This window comes from Panthera onca, chromosome B4 (assembly GCF_046562875.1).
Source record: "Panthera onca isolate mPanOnc1 chromosome B4, mPanOnc1 haplotype 2, whole genome shotgun sequence".
NCBI lineage: Eukaryota > Metazoa > Chordata > Mammalia > Carnivora > Felidae > Panthera > Panthera onca.
In genome coordinates this window covers 119,031,479-119,047,946 of record NC_138345.1, presented here as the reverse complement: position 1 = coordinate 119,047,946, position 16,468 = coordinate 119,031,479, and the positions used below count along the sequence as shown (strand labels likewise).

The 16,468-nt window shown below is 37.0% G+C and overlaps 1 protein-coding gene across 2 annotated transcripts in view; it reads right to left on the bottom strand.

Moving 5' to 3' along the window:
- The window catches only part of APAF1 (apoptotic peptidase activating factor 1), an 89,121-nt gene that overhangs the window by 13,683 nt on the left and 58,970 nt on the right, over positions 1–16,468 (bottom strand). For both annotated transcript variants that reach the window (XM_060656677.3, XM_060656678.3), the window contains exons 18-22: positions 16,295–16,423; positions 13,872–13,997; positions 11,219–11,338; positions 8,525–8,641; positions 5,910–6,035 (exon numbers count right to left, since the gene is read on the bottom strand). In XM_060656677.3, the coding sequence (XP_060512660.2) occupies positions 5,910–6,035; positions 8,525–8,641; positions 11,219–11,338; positions 13,872–13,997; positions 16,295–16,423 (618 nt within the window). The remainder of the gene's footprint in view (positions 1–5,909; positions 6,036–8,524; positions 8,642–11,218; positions 11,339–13,871; positions 13,998–16,294; positions 16,424–16,468) is intronic.

The window sequence follows — 16,468 nt, the reverse complement described above, 5'->3', positions numbered from 1 at the left end:
TGAGAAGGGCTTTTCAAATAAAGGCAATGAATGTTTAAGTTAAAGCACAGGAACAGGAAAACATGGAAAGATTATGAGGACCAGTTTATAGCTCAATCTGGCTGAAATACAGGATATGCAGAAGAATCAGAAAAATAAGGTTGGGAAGATATTAAAAAAATAATAAGTCCAGTGGGCTTGATGAAGTTGGACTTCTGAGCTGTGGGCAATCAAGTAGACTAGAACAGATTTTTCTTCTAATTTTTAACATCAGGAATAAAAAGATAAAGAAAAATCAGTAACCACCACAGGTATGCACATTAGTGATAGTCTGGGTCAAGTTTTTGACTGGTGAAGGTTCAATAGTAGAAATATCTTTAGGCTTTTCCTGTCAGGCTTAGGCAAAACTATAAAAGAAATGACACTTCTCTTATCCCCTTTCTTTACTCCTTTATCCTCCACACTTAAGCAGCCCCCCCGCACCCCCCACCACCACCGAGCCCTGGCTCTCAGATCTCTATCTCTTCTGTCTCCAAGTGCTCATTTACAGAAGGAGGATATCAGGAGCAGGGTATCTGTATGAGAGCAAGGGGACCCTAGAAGAGGAGTTAGAAATGAGAGGAATTTTGAAGAGAATGTATTAGGAATTTCAGCATTTTAAGAACTCAAGGAGACATGTTGAGGAGGAGAATAAAGAGAGGTTTCTCTGGCTCCCCAAACCATATCAGAAAAGAAAGGCACCCTGTGTAACTAAGCATAAAATACACCTAGATCATTTCCACTAGGAACTTTCTGGGTTGCTCCTACTTTCTGGGCATTACTGCAATTGAGAATCAGTGACTACTATTAACAGCTCTTCCTCAGTGACCAGTACTGCCATTCCCAGCTGTGTCTGATTCAATGTTCAATCTTGCTGCTGCCCTCCGCGTCAAGAAGTCAGAGATCCTTCCTGAGCAGATAGAACAAAAAGTTTGACAATGACTGAGGAAAGATTAAGAACAGCCTTAGCGGTTTGTTGCAAAAGCTTTCTGATAAGGCAGTGATGACAGGGACACCTTTTTTACTGGACTCAAACACACTGTACTAACTGAATTACCTTATATAACAGCTAAACTTTCACCAGCATTAACCAAATGTATTGAGTTTGGGGATGTCCCTACCATGAGCTATAATTTTTGCAATGTATGTACACTACAGAATGTTTTCAGCTATATAAATGGTAAAATTTAAATTTTAAAAATGCTGAAGAATCTTCTTATACCTGTAAGAATTAATATAGTGTCATAGCTCAGGTGAACATGGCTGCTACTTGGGCTATATTTATCTCAAGAAAAAGGATCAAAAACTACCAAAGGTAGACCTCAATTTTTACAATGCTAGGTGCTATAATCAATCAAGTGAATTGATTTTTAAATTTTGGAAATAACTTTGGTTCAGCTCAACAGAGATTTACTGAACTCCTGCTAAATTCTAGGCACTGGGGATACAAAAATGAATCAAATAAACCTCCAAGATGATAACTATGTGACGTGTGTAGATTCATTAAATAACTTGATCACTGTAATTATTTAACAATGTGTGTATATCAAATCATAATGTATGTTCAAAACATATACAATTTTGTCACACCTCAACAAAGAGGGCTGGGGCATAAACTTCCAATTAATTATTTATTAAAAAGTTAAAATAAAAACCCAACCAGTCAATTCTTCAAAATACCCAGCAAGAGTTTTGTTACATGAATATATACTGAAACATTTAATTTTTTTTAAATTTTTTTTAACGTTTTATTTATTTTTGAGACAGGGAGAGACAGAGCATGAACAGGGAGGGTCAGAGAGAGGAAGACACAGAATCCGAAACAGGCTCCAGGCTCTGAGCTGTCAGCACAGAGTCCAACGCGGGGCTCGAACTCATGGACCACGACGAGATCATGACCTGAGCCAAAGTCGGCCACTTAACCGACTGAGCCACCCAGACGCCCCTATACTAAAACATTTTAAATGTAAGAAGTATTCTGGATAGAGCAGAAAAAGAGGATGAAACACCACTTAACTCCTATTTCTAAAATAATCTAACTCTGAACCTAAAAATATTCCTAGAAATTATTTCTCTCTCTGGCTGAGAATACCTGATGTTCAAGCAGGTCATTAAACCTATGATTTTAGCTTCTGACAGAAAAACTATACAAGGTCTATACAAGGTCTATACAAAACTATACAAGGTCTCAACAGAATCTCATCAGATGTAGTTTAGTTTCACCCATTTCAAAGCAATCTGGAGAGGAAGAAAGGTGAATATTACACTGAGTTTCATAGCTAATGCTAATAACAATATCATGGGAGCCTATAGTAACTTTCTGCACTGAAACCAAATTTCATTCCAATCATATAGAACTCACAAAGACATAACATAAAAATATTTTTTTCAAAATAGTTTTTATTTATTTAAGTAATCTCTATCCCTGATGTAAGACTTGAACTCACGACCCCGAGATCAACAGTCACATGCTCTTCCAAATAAGCCAACCAGGCACCCTGTCAAAAGAGTTTTAAATACTGTAAATATTGCTAATGCAAGAAACACATGTTAAATGAAAGAACATACAGTAACTTCTATTGAACATATGTATTTATATCTCCTTCACTTCTAAAACCCTACTACAATGACAAGCTAAAGGGAGTAGGAACAAAAATGTTGGAGCCTGAAAAGCAGAATGATAGAACCAAGAAAAGAGCAGAACCAAGAAATAGAGAATAGCAGAACCAAGAAAACAGAATCCTAAAAGCATTAGGGAAAAACCGAAGCCACAAAACTGACAGTACAGAATTCACCAATTGTTCAGAAACTTAGGTCACTGAGTACATCCAGAGGTGGGAATGAGGATGGGCATAGGACCAGAACTATTAGGAATTCTGGGAAGATGGCAACAGTGCAGGTGAGTTTTGTTTTTTTTTTAATCTCCCTGAAGCCTCCATTAAAAGTGGACAAAGCAACTGCAATACCAAAACCAAAAATGCACAGACAACTCTGACAACAAGACCCTGTTAACTGTTATGACCCTGTTATGACAAAGTATTCCCATAAACCCCAAGATACAAGTGAGTAGGGACAAACTGAGAGCTGCAAGACTTGCATCCCAGCATCTATGTGGAAAGTATAGAGAAGTATGGAAAGTCTGACAAACCTAAAAAGAGAATTCCAAAAGAGCCAAGTACATTCACTGGAAAGCTCAGTGGACCAATGGGACAGCAGCAGCAGACACTGAATGCAAGGCAACTATGGTCCAGTCTGGAAGGGATGGAGCAGTCTGGGACCTATGAACTCTCAAAATTAACCAGGATAATCCTATACTAATGAGGAGAAACTGCTGGGAATAGAATCCAAATTGAGTGGAACAAGGATTTTGGCAGCAAAGGAAAGTGAAGGTGTAAAAAAAAAAACAAAAAAAAACAAAGGAAGAGGATAGAGCAAAGCAATCTCATAAGAACAAGGCCATGTTTTTAATGTTTCATGAAAACAACAGAAGGAGAAGCTGTAGAGCTATAAAGCTAGAAACGTTGGCCTTATCTACTCCTTCAAAAAGTTCAGGAAAACTAATTTTGTGTAAAAAAGAAAAGAACAATCATTGAATGAAACAAAGTTACTATAAAAAAAGAGAGAGAGAATCAAGTGTAGAAAATGCTCCTACAGACAATGGGAATAGACCAGAAAGAAGACTCTAAATTAAAGGGCACCAGCACAACTGAGGACAGAATTATAGTTTTGAGAACAGAGGGATCCAGTGAAGGTTTACACACTAAATGACGAGACCCTACAGCTACCCCCCAGTTCTCCTCCCCACTTAGCTCTAAGAACCTGTCAGCCAGATTTATAACCTCCAGGCAGAAAGACCAGAAGTTTCTTCTCTAGTAATCTGACAAGTACATGACAAAACACCTAAAGATACTGACAACAAAGATTCCCCATCCAGACTACTTTTCAGAAAAGGTCTCAGTCAACATGCAGAGCTTTCAATCAGCCTTTTAGTGTCCACCTCTGGTGGCTAGTATCACCACACAGCTGAGGAAGACATTTAAAATAAGAGGCCAAAGCAACCACACAGAAAAAAAAAAAAAAAAACTTGGAAGAAATAGCAACTATGCAGGAAAATGCAATTTTGAGGAAAAAATTATGTGTGTGTGTGTGTATATATATATATATATATATACACATATATACATATGTGTATTATATGTATAATTTGTACATTATTTATATATCCACCCATCCTCAAAGAAGGTATTACATCTCTGAAACAAGAACACAGTGCTCTTCTAAAGAAATAAGAATGGACTCTTCAGCATTAAAAATAGTAGAAATAAGGAGTGCCTGGGTGGCTCAGTTAGTTGAGCATCCGACTTTGGCTCAGGTCATGATCTCGCAGTCTGTGGGTTCGAGCCCTGCGTCGGGCTCTGTGCTGACAGCTCAGAGCCTGGAGCCTGCTTCCAATTCTGTGTCTCCCTCTCTCTCTGCCCCTCCCCTGCTCATGCTCTGTCTCTCTCTGTCAAAAATAAACATTAAAAAAAAAAAAAAAAATAGTACACATAAAAAAGTCAATTAAAGGCCTGGAAGATAAAGCTGAAGAAAACTCAGAAAACACAGCATGGTTTAAAATCATGAAATGCAGAAAAAGAAAATTACAGGATCAGTCCAGGAGATCCAATATCTGAATAATGGTTGTTAAAGAAAAAGAAAGCATATTGGGGTAGGGAGGAATCAAAGAAAAATTTAAGTTTACTTGCATTAAAAAATGTTTCCAAATGGAGAAGGGACCACAAATAGGCAAAACAATGGATAAAACAAATACACACCAAGGCACATCATCATGAAATTTCAAAATTCTAGGGACAAAGAGAAGATCCAAAAATCTTCCAGAGAGAAAGATTGGGAATCAGAATGGCTTCAGACTTCTCAGTATGAGCTTTGGAACCTTGGGAGAAAATGGAACAACGTCTTCAAAGTTTTAGGGTAAAATAACTGCAAACTACATCCAAAGGTAGAACTGTCCTAAATTGCATTAAGGCAGGAAGCACATTCATAGTACACTTAGTCTACTTAGTTCTGATGACACTAATGACCAAAACAAAATTTTATTATAACTGTATTAGAATAATGGGGTGATAAAAAGGGGTGTGCCTATGTCAAAGGTAGCACAGGTGGGAGAAGAAAAAACTACATTTTCATCTTAATTTTCAGAAGATAAGTTCTCAAACATAGAAATTAAAAACATTATAAGCTTGAGATATGGAGGCATGAAGGTAAATATCAAAAGAAGTATCTAGAAGCTAAAAGAAGTGCTTCTGGAGAATGAGTAATGGGGATGTCTGTTCTCCATAATGAGCTCTGTAATACTATTTAAGTTTTAAAAGTATGTACATTGGAACTCTGATAAAAACAAAGTTAATTTTTAAAGAACATACAATAGGCGTAAGGCCTCCATATCCACAATCCTTCATTATGGCAAACTATTCTTTTTTTAAAGAATTTCATCCCTATAATAAACATCTTTATTCTTAAAAGAATAAAATTATTTCAGATTCTACAACTTTAAAGAAAAGTAAAGAGAAACTACATAAATGTGGCAAAAAAGTTTATTTATTCATGCAAATCCAAATATAAGGCAAGTGGGAGAACTCAAATGACTCCTTGATCTTCAAAATAAACAACCTTCCAGTAGAGGGTTCCCAAGTCAAATTGCCTGCCTCACCCACAGAAAAAATATGAAACGTGAATGGGTTTTATCTAAATCTATGTACATAATCTGAATGTATCCCCAAAGTAATATGATCTTAAAGAAATATTTAAAATGCACACCAGATATGAGCCACAACCAAAGTGTTCCTTTGCTAGAGTCAGCATGACATATGTTGGAAGTTAATTCTCCTCACCTGAATTGAAGAATCATCAGAGCTTGAAATAAGAGTTTTCCCATCATCTGTGAACTGGATGTGCCGTACAGTTTTCTTGTGCCCAATCCTGGATTGGAAGATTCTGTTGTTTAGGAGTTCTAAAATCTTCAAAATAGAAAACCACAGAAAATTAGCACCAAGAAATTCAGCAACACCCAGGCATTACACCCCAAAGATATTAAATTTAAATTAGATACAGAAGGGTATAGAATTTCCATCTCATAGTGCTTTCATTTTAATTAAAGACACACAAATGAATGGAACATACATATGCACAAGTGTATCCACACACACACACATCCTAAAATAAAACTCACTGGAATGACCAGATAGCAGTAGGAACCAGTGGTCCTTCTGAGAACTCAACCACCCAATTCATCAAACAAGTGGCAGCCTGAACTCAGCCTCCAAAAAGAAAAGGACATGTAAGATGGATGAGAGAGAAGAAAAATTCTGGATGACTGACAACACAAGCTCTTTATAAAACACCAAAGACAAGGAAAGAGGGGGGTAATGAGAGAGACAGGAAACAGACAAGAGAATAAAGAGTAGGTTTCGGAAGTATATCAAGAACACATAAAGGATCTAAAGATGAATATGCCTAACGCAGAGATTAAAAAAGTGGTAACAGAACTCAAAAACTAATGACTATATCAAAAAGGCTTTCAAGTGAACTGACCAAAAACAAAACAAAAAAAGTAAATATGGTTCTCTTGTCCAAATTAAAATGTCTCAAGGAAGCCTAAGGAAAATAGAAATGATGCTAATATAGGAAATGGTAGAAATTCAAGCCTAACCTGCATGTCTGAAAAAATGCTCCTTTTAGGGGCGCCTGGGTGGCTCAGTCGGTTAAGTGGCCGACTTCGGCTCAGGTCACGATCTCACAGACCGTGAGTTCAAGCCCCGCGTCGGGCTCTGTGCTGACAGCTCAGAGCCTGGAGCCTGTTTCAGATTCTGTGTCTCCCTCTCTCTGACCCTCCCCCATTCATGCTCTGTCTCTCTCTGTCTCAAAAATAAATAAATGTTGAAAAAGATTTAAAAAAATAAAAATGCTCCTTTTAGAAGGCAAACGGGAACTGTGTGAGAGCGTTCCCCAATGAGCAGAACAATCTTAGAACTGCTGTAGGGAAAAGGCAGGCAAGCATCATAGCACAGCAGCTCAGAGACCAGGGCTTAAATCCTAGCTCTGCCACTTACTGATTTAATCAAAGTTATGGAAACTTGGAGTTTAGACATCTGTAAAACAGGAATAACAACATCTAACATCCAAGTATTATAATAATTCCATGAGAGAATCTGGTTGATAAATACCTAAAAATGGTAGCCTTTATTATTTGATGATACTAGACTCAACCACATGAAAATGCTATCTTACAAGTTAAATACAGTCAAATACTGGTAATCTCATATGATTCATTTTATATTATTTATATTATTTGATGACTCTGAGGACAGGGATATGGATGAGGTACATGTGTGTTTTGTGAATTATTTCCTTAAACTAAGGTTTATTTCAAGATACTCAGATCGTAAAAACAAAAAGAATGTAGCGCTGGCTTGGCAACAAGGTAAAAATAAAAGAGGAAGCAAGGATCCTTTAAGAATGAATAATAGTATACACCAGTTTGAAAGACGAGACCGAGAGGGAAGACTAAGGTGCACTCATAAAAGGAGAACCATCCCTTGCTTAAAAAACATTCACAATACACTTTTTTCAAAATAGCACTCATCTTCATGATAAATAATTTTTCCCAATAATGAAAAAAAACACCTTAACTCTGAATCCATGCCACAATGGCCACGACAAATATATAATAACACTGGCATCACTTTCTAAAAGCTTCTTCCTTCATTTTGTGTGTAAACATATAGTCTCCTCTTTGTGGGGCAATATGGACTAGAGAATCTTTGTGTAATTCCTTATGAAAATAAATCCAAAGTAAAACAAATGTGGCTTGTGTCACAATTAATAAATTAAGAAATAATCCCAAAAAGCTTGGATGAGAAAAAGGTGAGAGAAGGAGCAAATGTTCTTTGGAAAACCATTACACAGCTAAAGACAATGTGCTTTGTGATGAAATCATTTTATTACACATTTTTGCATTTTTTAAGTTATTTGGTCTTCTTTAATAAGTTAAGGATTCAGGTGGTGAAGAGGTATACTTCTAATACCAAAAGAGTATCAGAAGGGTTGGTGAAACAGGTAAGCAAACGACAACCCTGCACAGACATTTCCAAGGAACCTTATCAGTACCAAAATGGAAACTTACACCAAAGGCTGAGTTGCTAAGGAGAGAAAAAAGTGCTATTTACATGGTCAGCTAAATCTCTGACAGTGTTTGATATTCTTGGAGAATAGCAAAACAACTAGATAGACCATAAGAACACAAAAAGACAAAAAGTATGAGAAACCATAGTAAAGGCAATCTGAAAAATATATCACCAATAGGATTTTAAGATTTTAGCCTAGCAGAAGAATGACTGATATACCACAAAAAGATTTATTTAGTATAAGTCTACAATGCCAGACACACAATTTTAAATAAATAAGTCTCCTGCACAGAAGGATTCTGAAGACTAGAACAGAATAATACCTCAATGGCTCCATCTTCGCCTCCAAATGCAATGTACTCAAGATGTGGACTTAAGCAACAGCAACTAACTTGAGCTTCTGTCAGATAATCAGTCTGACCTGTTTTTCCATTAATGAGCTAAGGAAAAATAAGGCACAATCAGTTGTTAGGCTGTAAGAGCAGTTTCTGTTCTTTAGAACAGAGACTTCAATTGAAAACATAAAGTGAAACAGAAAACAACCAACAAGATCTCCCAGGGGAACAACAAAGTCCTATCCTAGTCTCAGCAGCTGCATTTAGCACTTCACGCTTTCATTTCATTTCACTTTTGTAGTTCAAATACATTTTCATAAAATAAAATGAGCTTTAAAAGGTTTAAAAAGCAGCTGCTGTGCCCACCACCTGAGACACATGAATTTATAATCCCACAGCTAACTCTGCACCCTGTTTTCCATTTCTTTACAAAGCCCATTTCAGTAAGGCTATCATTTGCTAAAGTATACTTTTCTGATATTTTTCAAGGGGGCTACTGAAATGGGACTGAGATAGACATCATATAAAAAGCCAAATTCAATTTAAAATGAGTTTTAGGAGCACCTGGGTGGCTCAATCGGTTGGGCAACTGGTTTTGGCTCAGGTCATGATCTCACACTTCGTTGAGTTTGGGCCCCACATCGAGCTCACTGCTGTCAGTGCAGAGCCTGCTTCAGATCCTCTGTCCCTCTTTCTCGATGCCACTCCCCTGCTCATGTTCTCTCTCTCTCAAAAATAAAACATTTTTTAAAAAATCTTTAAAATGAGGTTTATATCCTCTAATCACTCACAAAACAGTTTAAATTAAGATTCTTTCTTTGTGAAGCAGGGGAGAAGGGAGCTTTGGAGAAGAACCCATAAGCATAATATGGGTGACTGGACTTATAATGCTTAATCTAAGGTTAGCTAATTTTATGATACGTACCAATGCTAACAATTACTTTAAGTCTTATTAACAAAGATGGCTTATTGCTCAACTAAACCTATTTCTCAAACTTAAATCAATTGTCTGCTACCTCTCTCTCTTACAACCTAAAAGTCTTAAATCATTTTTTACCACCATGAACTAATGGTCATATTTGTTTCAGGCACAAAGATTACAGGGTATCCATCAAGGTAGCCTTTTCTTCACAATGACATTCAAAATAAAGACTGAATTGCTAAAAGCTGAATTTATCTTCTTTCTCTCAAAAATAAATTTCCATATTTTTCTAATAGTGACTAAAACATGTTTTGTTCACTTAAATGGAACTATATTTGTCAGTTTAACTATCCCCTAAACTCTCCCATAATCACTGACAGAGAATGAAATGATACTTTTATAGCTGTATGACTTCTTTTTGAAGTCTCACAGTTATGACAACTATTAAAGAAAGGTTGCACAAATTTAATAAAGGTAATATAAGCTTGAGGACACTGAACTTGACAAGAAAACTGCAACAGAAAATATCCCAAGTCTGCTAAAAATCAGTAACGAGGCATGCACATTCAATTTCACACATCAATTTATCCCAGAAATACAGGGCATTAGGAGCTCCCCATCAATATATTAAGGATGATAGTGTAGCTTGTAAAATACAGAACAAGCCATATTAATGGGTGCCTCACACCTTGACTCTGACCCCCGACAGGAGACAAGGAGAAATTACCACATGCCATAGACTGTTTACTCCCAGATATCTGTCTCCTGAATCTGGATTCCACCTTCACCCTATAACCAGCTCAGACTTCTCAAGATAAAAAGGACCATATAGATGAAGAAAGTGAGGCTCAGAGGAAGTGTATAATTTACTCAAACATCACACAACTGACAATAAAGCCTAAACTGTACGTGGGTCTCCTGAGTGAACAGTCACTGTTCTTTCCATCACATCAAGCTGGGCTTTGCAGCTCCAGAGCTTGTGAAGCTCTGTCTTACCCTCAGTCACTCCGTCTCAAGTTCTCCTCCCGGACTCCATGAAAATCAAGGAATGTGATTACAGATACCAACAGGAGAGGAATGAAGTGAGGCAAAGTTCACTTTTTAAAACTCTAAATATTAAGCATATTTAAGCCTCAGCTCAAGACCCACATATTTATTCAATTAATACCTACTGAGCACCTATTAGATATCACACATTTGTGCCTGATTCCCAAATTCAAAACTGAACAAGAAAAATGTGAATTGGAAGTTCAATCAAAATTTTTTGGGGCGCCGGGATGGCTCAGTCAGTTAAGCATCCAACTTCAGCTCAGGTAGAAAACTCATGTTCATCAGTTCGGGCCCCACATCAGGCTCTGCACTGACAGCTGAGAGTTTGAAGCCTGCTTCAGATTCTCTGCTTCAGATTCTGTGTCCCCTCTCTCCACCCCTCCCCTGCTTGTGCTCTCTCTCAAAAATAAATGAATAAACAGGTCGCCTGGTTGGCTCAGTCAGTTGAGCATCCAACTTCGGCTCAGGTCATGATCTCACGGCTCGTGAGTTCGAGCCCCACGTAGGGCTCTGTGCTGATGGCTCAGAGCCTAGAGCCTGCTTCAGATTCTGTGTCTCCCACTCTCTCTGCCAACCCACTCGTATTCTGTCTCTCTCTCTCTCTCTCTCAAAAAAAAAAAAAAAACGTTAAAAAAATAATAATAAATGAATAAACATTAAAAAAAACACACACACACAATTTTTCCAATTGTTTTCTAAAAAATACTCACCTGCAGATGTCTTACATTGTCAACTGCAAGAACCATCACTTCATTTTCTTGAAACACAACATCTATTTCTTGCTTTAACACTATAGCAGAGTTCTCACATACTTTCTTTGTCTCCCAGAGCTAAATAAAAGATTAAAAAAACTAAAATAAGATAGTCATATCCTTTGAAATATGTAAAGAGAAGCCTTAGTCTTAAAGCAAGATACAAACCATGATTCACACTCAAAATACATATGATGCCAGGAAATTTTCAATTATTAGATTATAATTCAATAAATACTTATTAATTATATGCTACATGGGAATGCAAGCTGGTATAGCCACTCTGGAAAACAGTATGGAGGTTCCTCAAAAAACTAAAAATAGAACTACCTTATGACCCAGCAATTGCACTACTAGGCATTTATCCAAGGGATACAGGTGTGTTGTTTCAAAAGGACACATGCACCCCCATGTTTATAGCAGCACTATCAACAATAGCCAAAGTATGGAAAGAGCCCAAATGTCCATCAATGGATGGATGGATAAAGAAGATGTGGTATATATATACAATGGAGTTACAATGGAGTATTACTTGGCAATCAAAAAGAATGAAATCTTGCCATTTGCAACTACATGGATGGAATTGGAGGGTATTATGCTAAGTGAAATTGGTCAGAGAAAGACAAAAATGATATGACTTCACTCATATGAGGACTTTAAGAGACAAAACATATGAACATAAGGGAAGGGAAACAAAAATAATATAAAAACAGGGAGGGGGACAAAACAGAAGAGACTCATAAATATGGAGAACTGAGGGTTACAGGGGTTGTGGGAGGGGGGATGGGCCAAATGGGTAAGGGGCATTAAGGATTCTACTCCTGAAATCATTGTTGCACTATATGCTAACTAATTTAGGTGTAAATTTAAAAAAATAAAAAATGAAACAAGATAAAAAAAATCTTTTTTCACTAAAAAAGAAAAAAAAAATTATATGCTACAGTGAGTAGTAGTTAGTATTAAGAGTAATGAGTGCCCGACCATGAATTCTAGTTCCACCTAAAGTTGTGACTTTGGGAAGGTTACTTAATACAGTGCTTCTCACAATAAGAACTCCTGCCAGTCTTCACACTGATACCAAGATAAGGAACTGGTACTAGAATTTAAATCAACTATATCACTAACACACCATTAACAGTATGCTTAGTGATATGACTGATCTTTTTTTTAAGAAGACTTCTTGATGAAGAAAGAGGTAAGTTGATTTACATTGTGGCTCAAGTTTATTGAGACTGGCACTATAAGCAAAACTGATTTAACCTTTCTGTGACTGTTTTCTCACCTGCAAAAAGGACTGCTATCAGAACTAGCAAATATAACAGCAGTACTTCTCACAATGTCTAGCATACAGTAAATACTAAAAAAACTTTAGCTACAATGTATATAAAGTACTATATTAGATGCCACAGGGTCCCTGGCCTCAAAGGCCTTGTAATTTAAGATGTGTAGGGGCGCCTGGGTGGCTCAGTCGGTTGAGCGTCCTACTTTGGCTCAGGTCATGGTCTCGCAGTTTGTGAATTAGAGTCCCGCGTCGGGCTCTGTGCTGACAGCTCAGAGCCTGGAGCCTCCTTTGGATTCTGTGTCTCCCTCTCTCTCTGCCCCTCACATTCTCATGCTCTATCTCTCTCTGTCTCTCAATAATAAATAAACATTAAAAAAAATTAAAAAATAATAAAAAATGTGTGAACAAGTTAAGAGGAGCAGTGGAGAACTAAAGGTGAGACGTAAAGCAAATCTGTACTTAACACTCAAAGCAGAATTTGGTTAGTACCATAAGAAAAGGACATAGAGTTATATGGCATTAAAGGGAAGATACATTCTCCCAAATGGATTATTAGGAAGGGCTTTGCAGAAAGCCTGGGGGGAATGTGTAAGACTGTTAGGATTCCAACAAGGAGAGAGACAGGGAAATAGAGTATTCCAAACATAAGAAACCATAAAAGCAAAAGAAGCAAGGAACTACAGGGTGTTGGGAAAATGTGAGCAGTCCAGTATAGGTTACCTGTAGGAATAAACCAAAAGAAAGACTGGAGCAGAATGAAGCCATACTGTAGAGAATTTCAATATAAACTTAGGACTACCTACTTACTTTTAGTAGTTTTTAAGCAAAAATGACATGGCTGTATTGTACATGAGGAAAATAGCTTGGAAGCAGCATGTAGAAAACCAAGAAAGACAAGACTGTGGCACACACTAATACATTAAGAGAGACAACATGTAATGATCACCTAAATTTGAAATGAAAAGGTAGAAACAAATGACAGAAAATGGAAAGGCAGAATCCATTAGAATTGGCAAATAACTGGATAGGGGAATTTAAGATGGAGGAAAGAGTCAAAAATTAAGTCAATGTATTATCTAGTAATATATTTTTAAATGAATCAAAATAGAATATAATCAATGGACTTCAACATTTGGCCCATGATAATACTCAATGAACACATATGGAATGAATGAGACTGTTACAGTCCATGTAATAGCACTTTTCAAGGATAAATATGAATCTAGTAGTTTCTTGTTTTACTGCCCCCAATACTGCCCATCAATTTCTTAGTTTCTAGGAGGTTTATGATCAGTAAATGTCTAGAATGAAAATGTCAGTATTTCTCACCCTGATTGTCTGGTCATCAGAAGATGTCAAAAATGATGATCCATCAGGAGAAAACATCACACAATGAACCCAACTTAAATGTCCTCTGCAGTCAGCCACTTTTAAACATGAGTCCATATTCCACAACTACAGAATATATAGGAAATCACATTCATAAGAATTTTGAACATATCAAGAATATTGAAAATAGCAAAAGTAAACCAGTATCCACTTCTATGAATATAGTCCAAAATAAACTAGCAAAAATACAGAATGACTTGTGTAAAAATTATTCATTGCATCTTATTTTTAATAGCAAAAATTGCAAACAACCCAAAGGATCATCAATATGGAACTGACTGGGGCGCCTGGTGGCTCAGTCAGTTGAGAGTCCAACTCTTGATTTTGGCTCAGGTCATGATCTTATGGTTTGTGCATTCAAGCCCTACATCAGGCTCCGCATGTCAGTCTCTGTCTCTGTCTCCCTCTTTCTCTGCCTTGCCCCTGCTCATTATCTCTAAATAAATAAACACTAAAAAAAAAAAAAAAAAAAAAGAGAACTGACTGAATAAACTACATAATGGAATATTATATAGCTATAAAAAACACCCAGACAATGACTAGTCACTGAGATAGATTTACAGAAAATAAGCAAAGAGCATATATACTTCTATGTAAAAAATATATATATTACACTATATATGTATATGTATATATTTACACACACACACACACACACACACACACACACACACACACACACACCTGGATACACACACTATACTGTGTAAGAGATGAAAAACAAATACCGATATATACATGGATATAGACATGGAGATTTTGTTTATACAAAATACATACAGATATCTGCTTATATACACAAAAAGAACATTGGAATGTTAAACCAAAAACAAAACCAGCTACCTATTGGCAGGAGTTAGAAAAAGGGATAGGGATAGAAATGAAAACAAGACTTCTCTGAATATAGCTTATTACAAAACTTTGATTGGAATCATGCATTTTATCTATTTTTTTATAAGTCATCAAAAAATAGACTATTTTCCACTGTCATCTAATTCTCATTTCAACCAATGGCAAAACCGTACAATAAATGAATATACTAATTGTACATGTACACACTTCTGTTATTCATGGTTATTATCAATTGTAAATGTCTGCCACCCTGGCTATATTTTGTCCTGAGTTCTGCTATAAATTATTCAAATATATTCCAGTCTAATGAAGTACCATATGTGCCCGAGTTCCTCTCATTACACTCTGAATGACAGACCCACTTTACGATTTCAGAATAAGCATGGACAAAACAAGTACTTCATCACATGCCCAGTGGGTTTCAATCAGTGAGTTCTATGGTTACAAATTAATTGTATGAAATTTTCTTTGCCTTATCACTAGAGTCCAAGCTCTTGTGGACATACAAAGCTAAAGGCCACAAATGACAATGGTTCCATAACTAATAAATCTCCATTGAAAATCCTTCCCTTTTCCCTTCTAATTCTACCCCATCATTTATTAGAGCCCCCATTTTAGGAAAAAGGACAATGTTTCCTCAAGCTTTCTAATAGGAAAGGGTAGGGATTTTAGAAGTGACAGAAAAGGCTGAAAGAAGAGTTGCTCCTCCACTCCTTCTAAAATCCTGACAAAAACCCACAAAGAGGAAATTTCCAACCACATCTACCTTGAGGATCTATAGATAAGGTGAAAGATCTAGCACATCTGAATTTTTCAATTCAAGGACTCCGCTGACAAGAACACTGCCCACAGCACCCTACTTCTTCCCATCATTTCAAATAGGACTGGAGCCTGCCCACACTCACTGCCTCTGCTTCCAATGGGAAGATTCTCGGCAGGGAAGTTCTTCAGTGTTAGTTGCATTGCTTCTGTACTTGGAGGTAAGCAGACCTTACAGAGCTTACCCACTCACTCTCACCTATTATATCTCCATGCTGAAGACATCTCCATGCTGAAGATACCTCCATGCTGAAGGGCTATAGCTCAGAAACTCTCCCCAACATCTTCACAGTAAGGGGCAAGATTGTCAAACTCACTAAAAATTGCTGAAATAAGCACAGAACACTAAAGAAGTGCTTGCAGTAGTCAAGCTTCCTTTGAGAAGACCCTGTGAACCAAGTGGATTTGTCTATTTTCCAGATAAAAGCCCATACCCACCTTCTTAGACTGTCATCACAAGGGTCTCCAAATTACCTGATGGTAAGACCCACTCAAGAAATAGTAACAAAGCTTGGAAAAACTAATCCATCTTTGGAAAACAAATATAAGGAACTCACTGTTTTTGAAAAAATTAATACAGCCACTCACTTATTTCTCAAACATCCTCAGTAGTTAATGGTTTAAGTAGCCCATTCTTTGGCATCCTTGTACCTCTGGAGACTCAAACTTCACAGAGTAAGTGAACTACTCACCTCTACACAGCACTGGGACAAAGCCACCAATGCCAAGTGATTTTGTGGGGAGAAGTCACAGTACTGGATGGTGCTATGATGGCCTGTATGGATTTCTGCCAACAGGCCACTGGCATGAATGTCAAAAAGCTGTCAACATAAAATAGGTTACCTATGAAAATAAAATACTTTTAA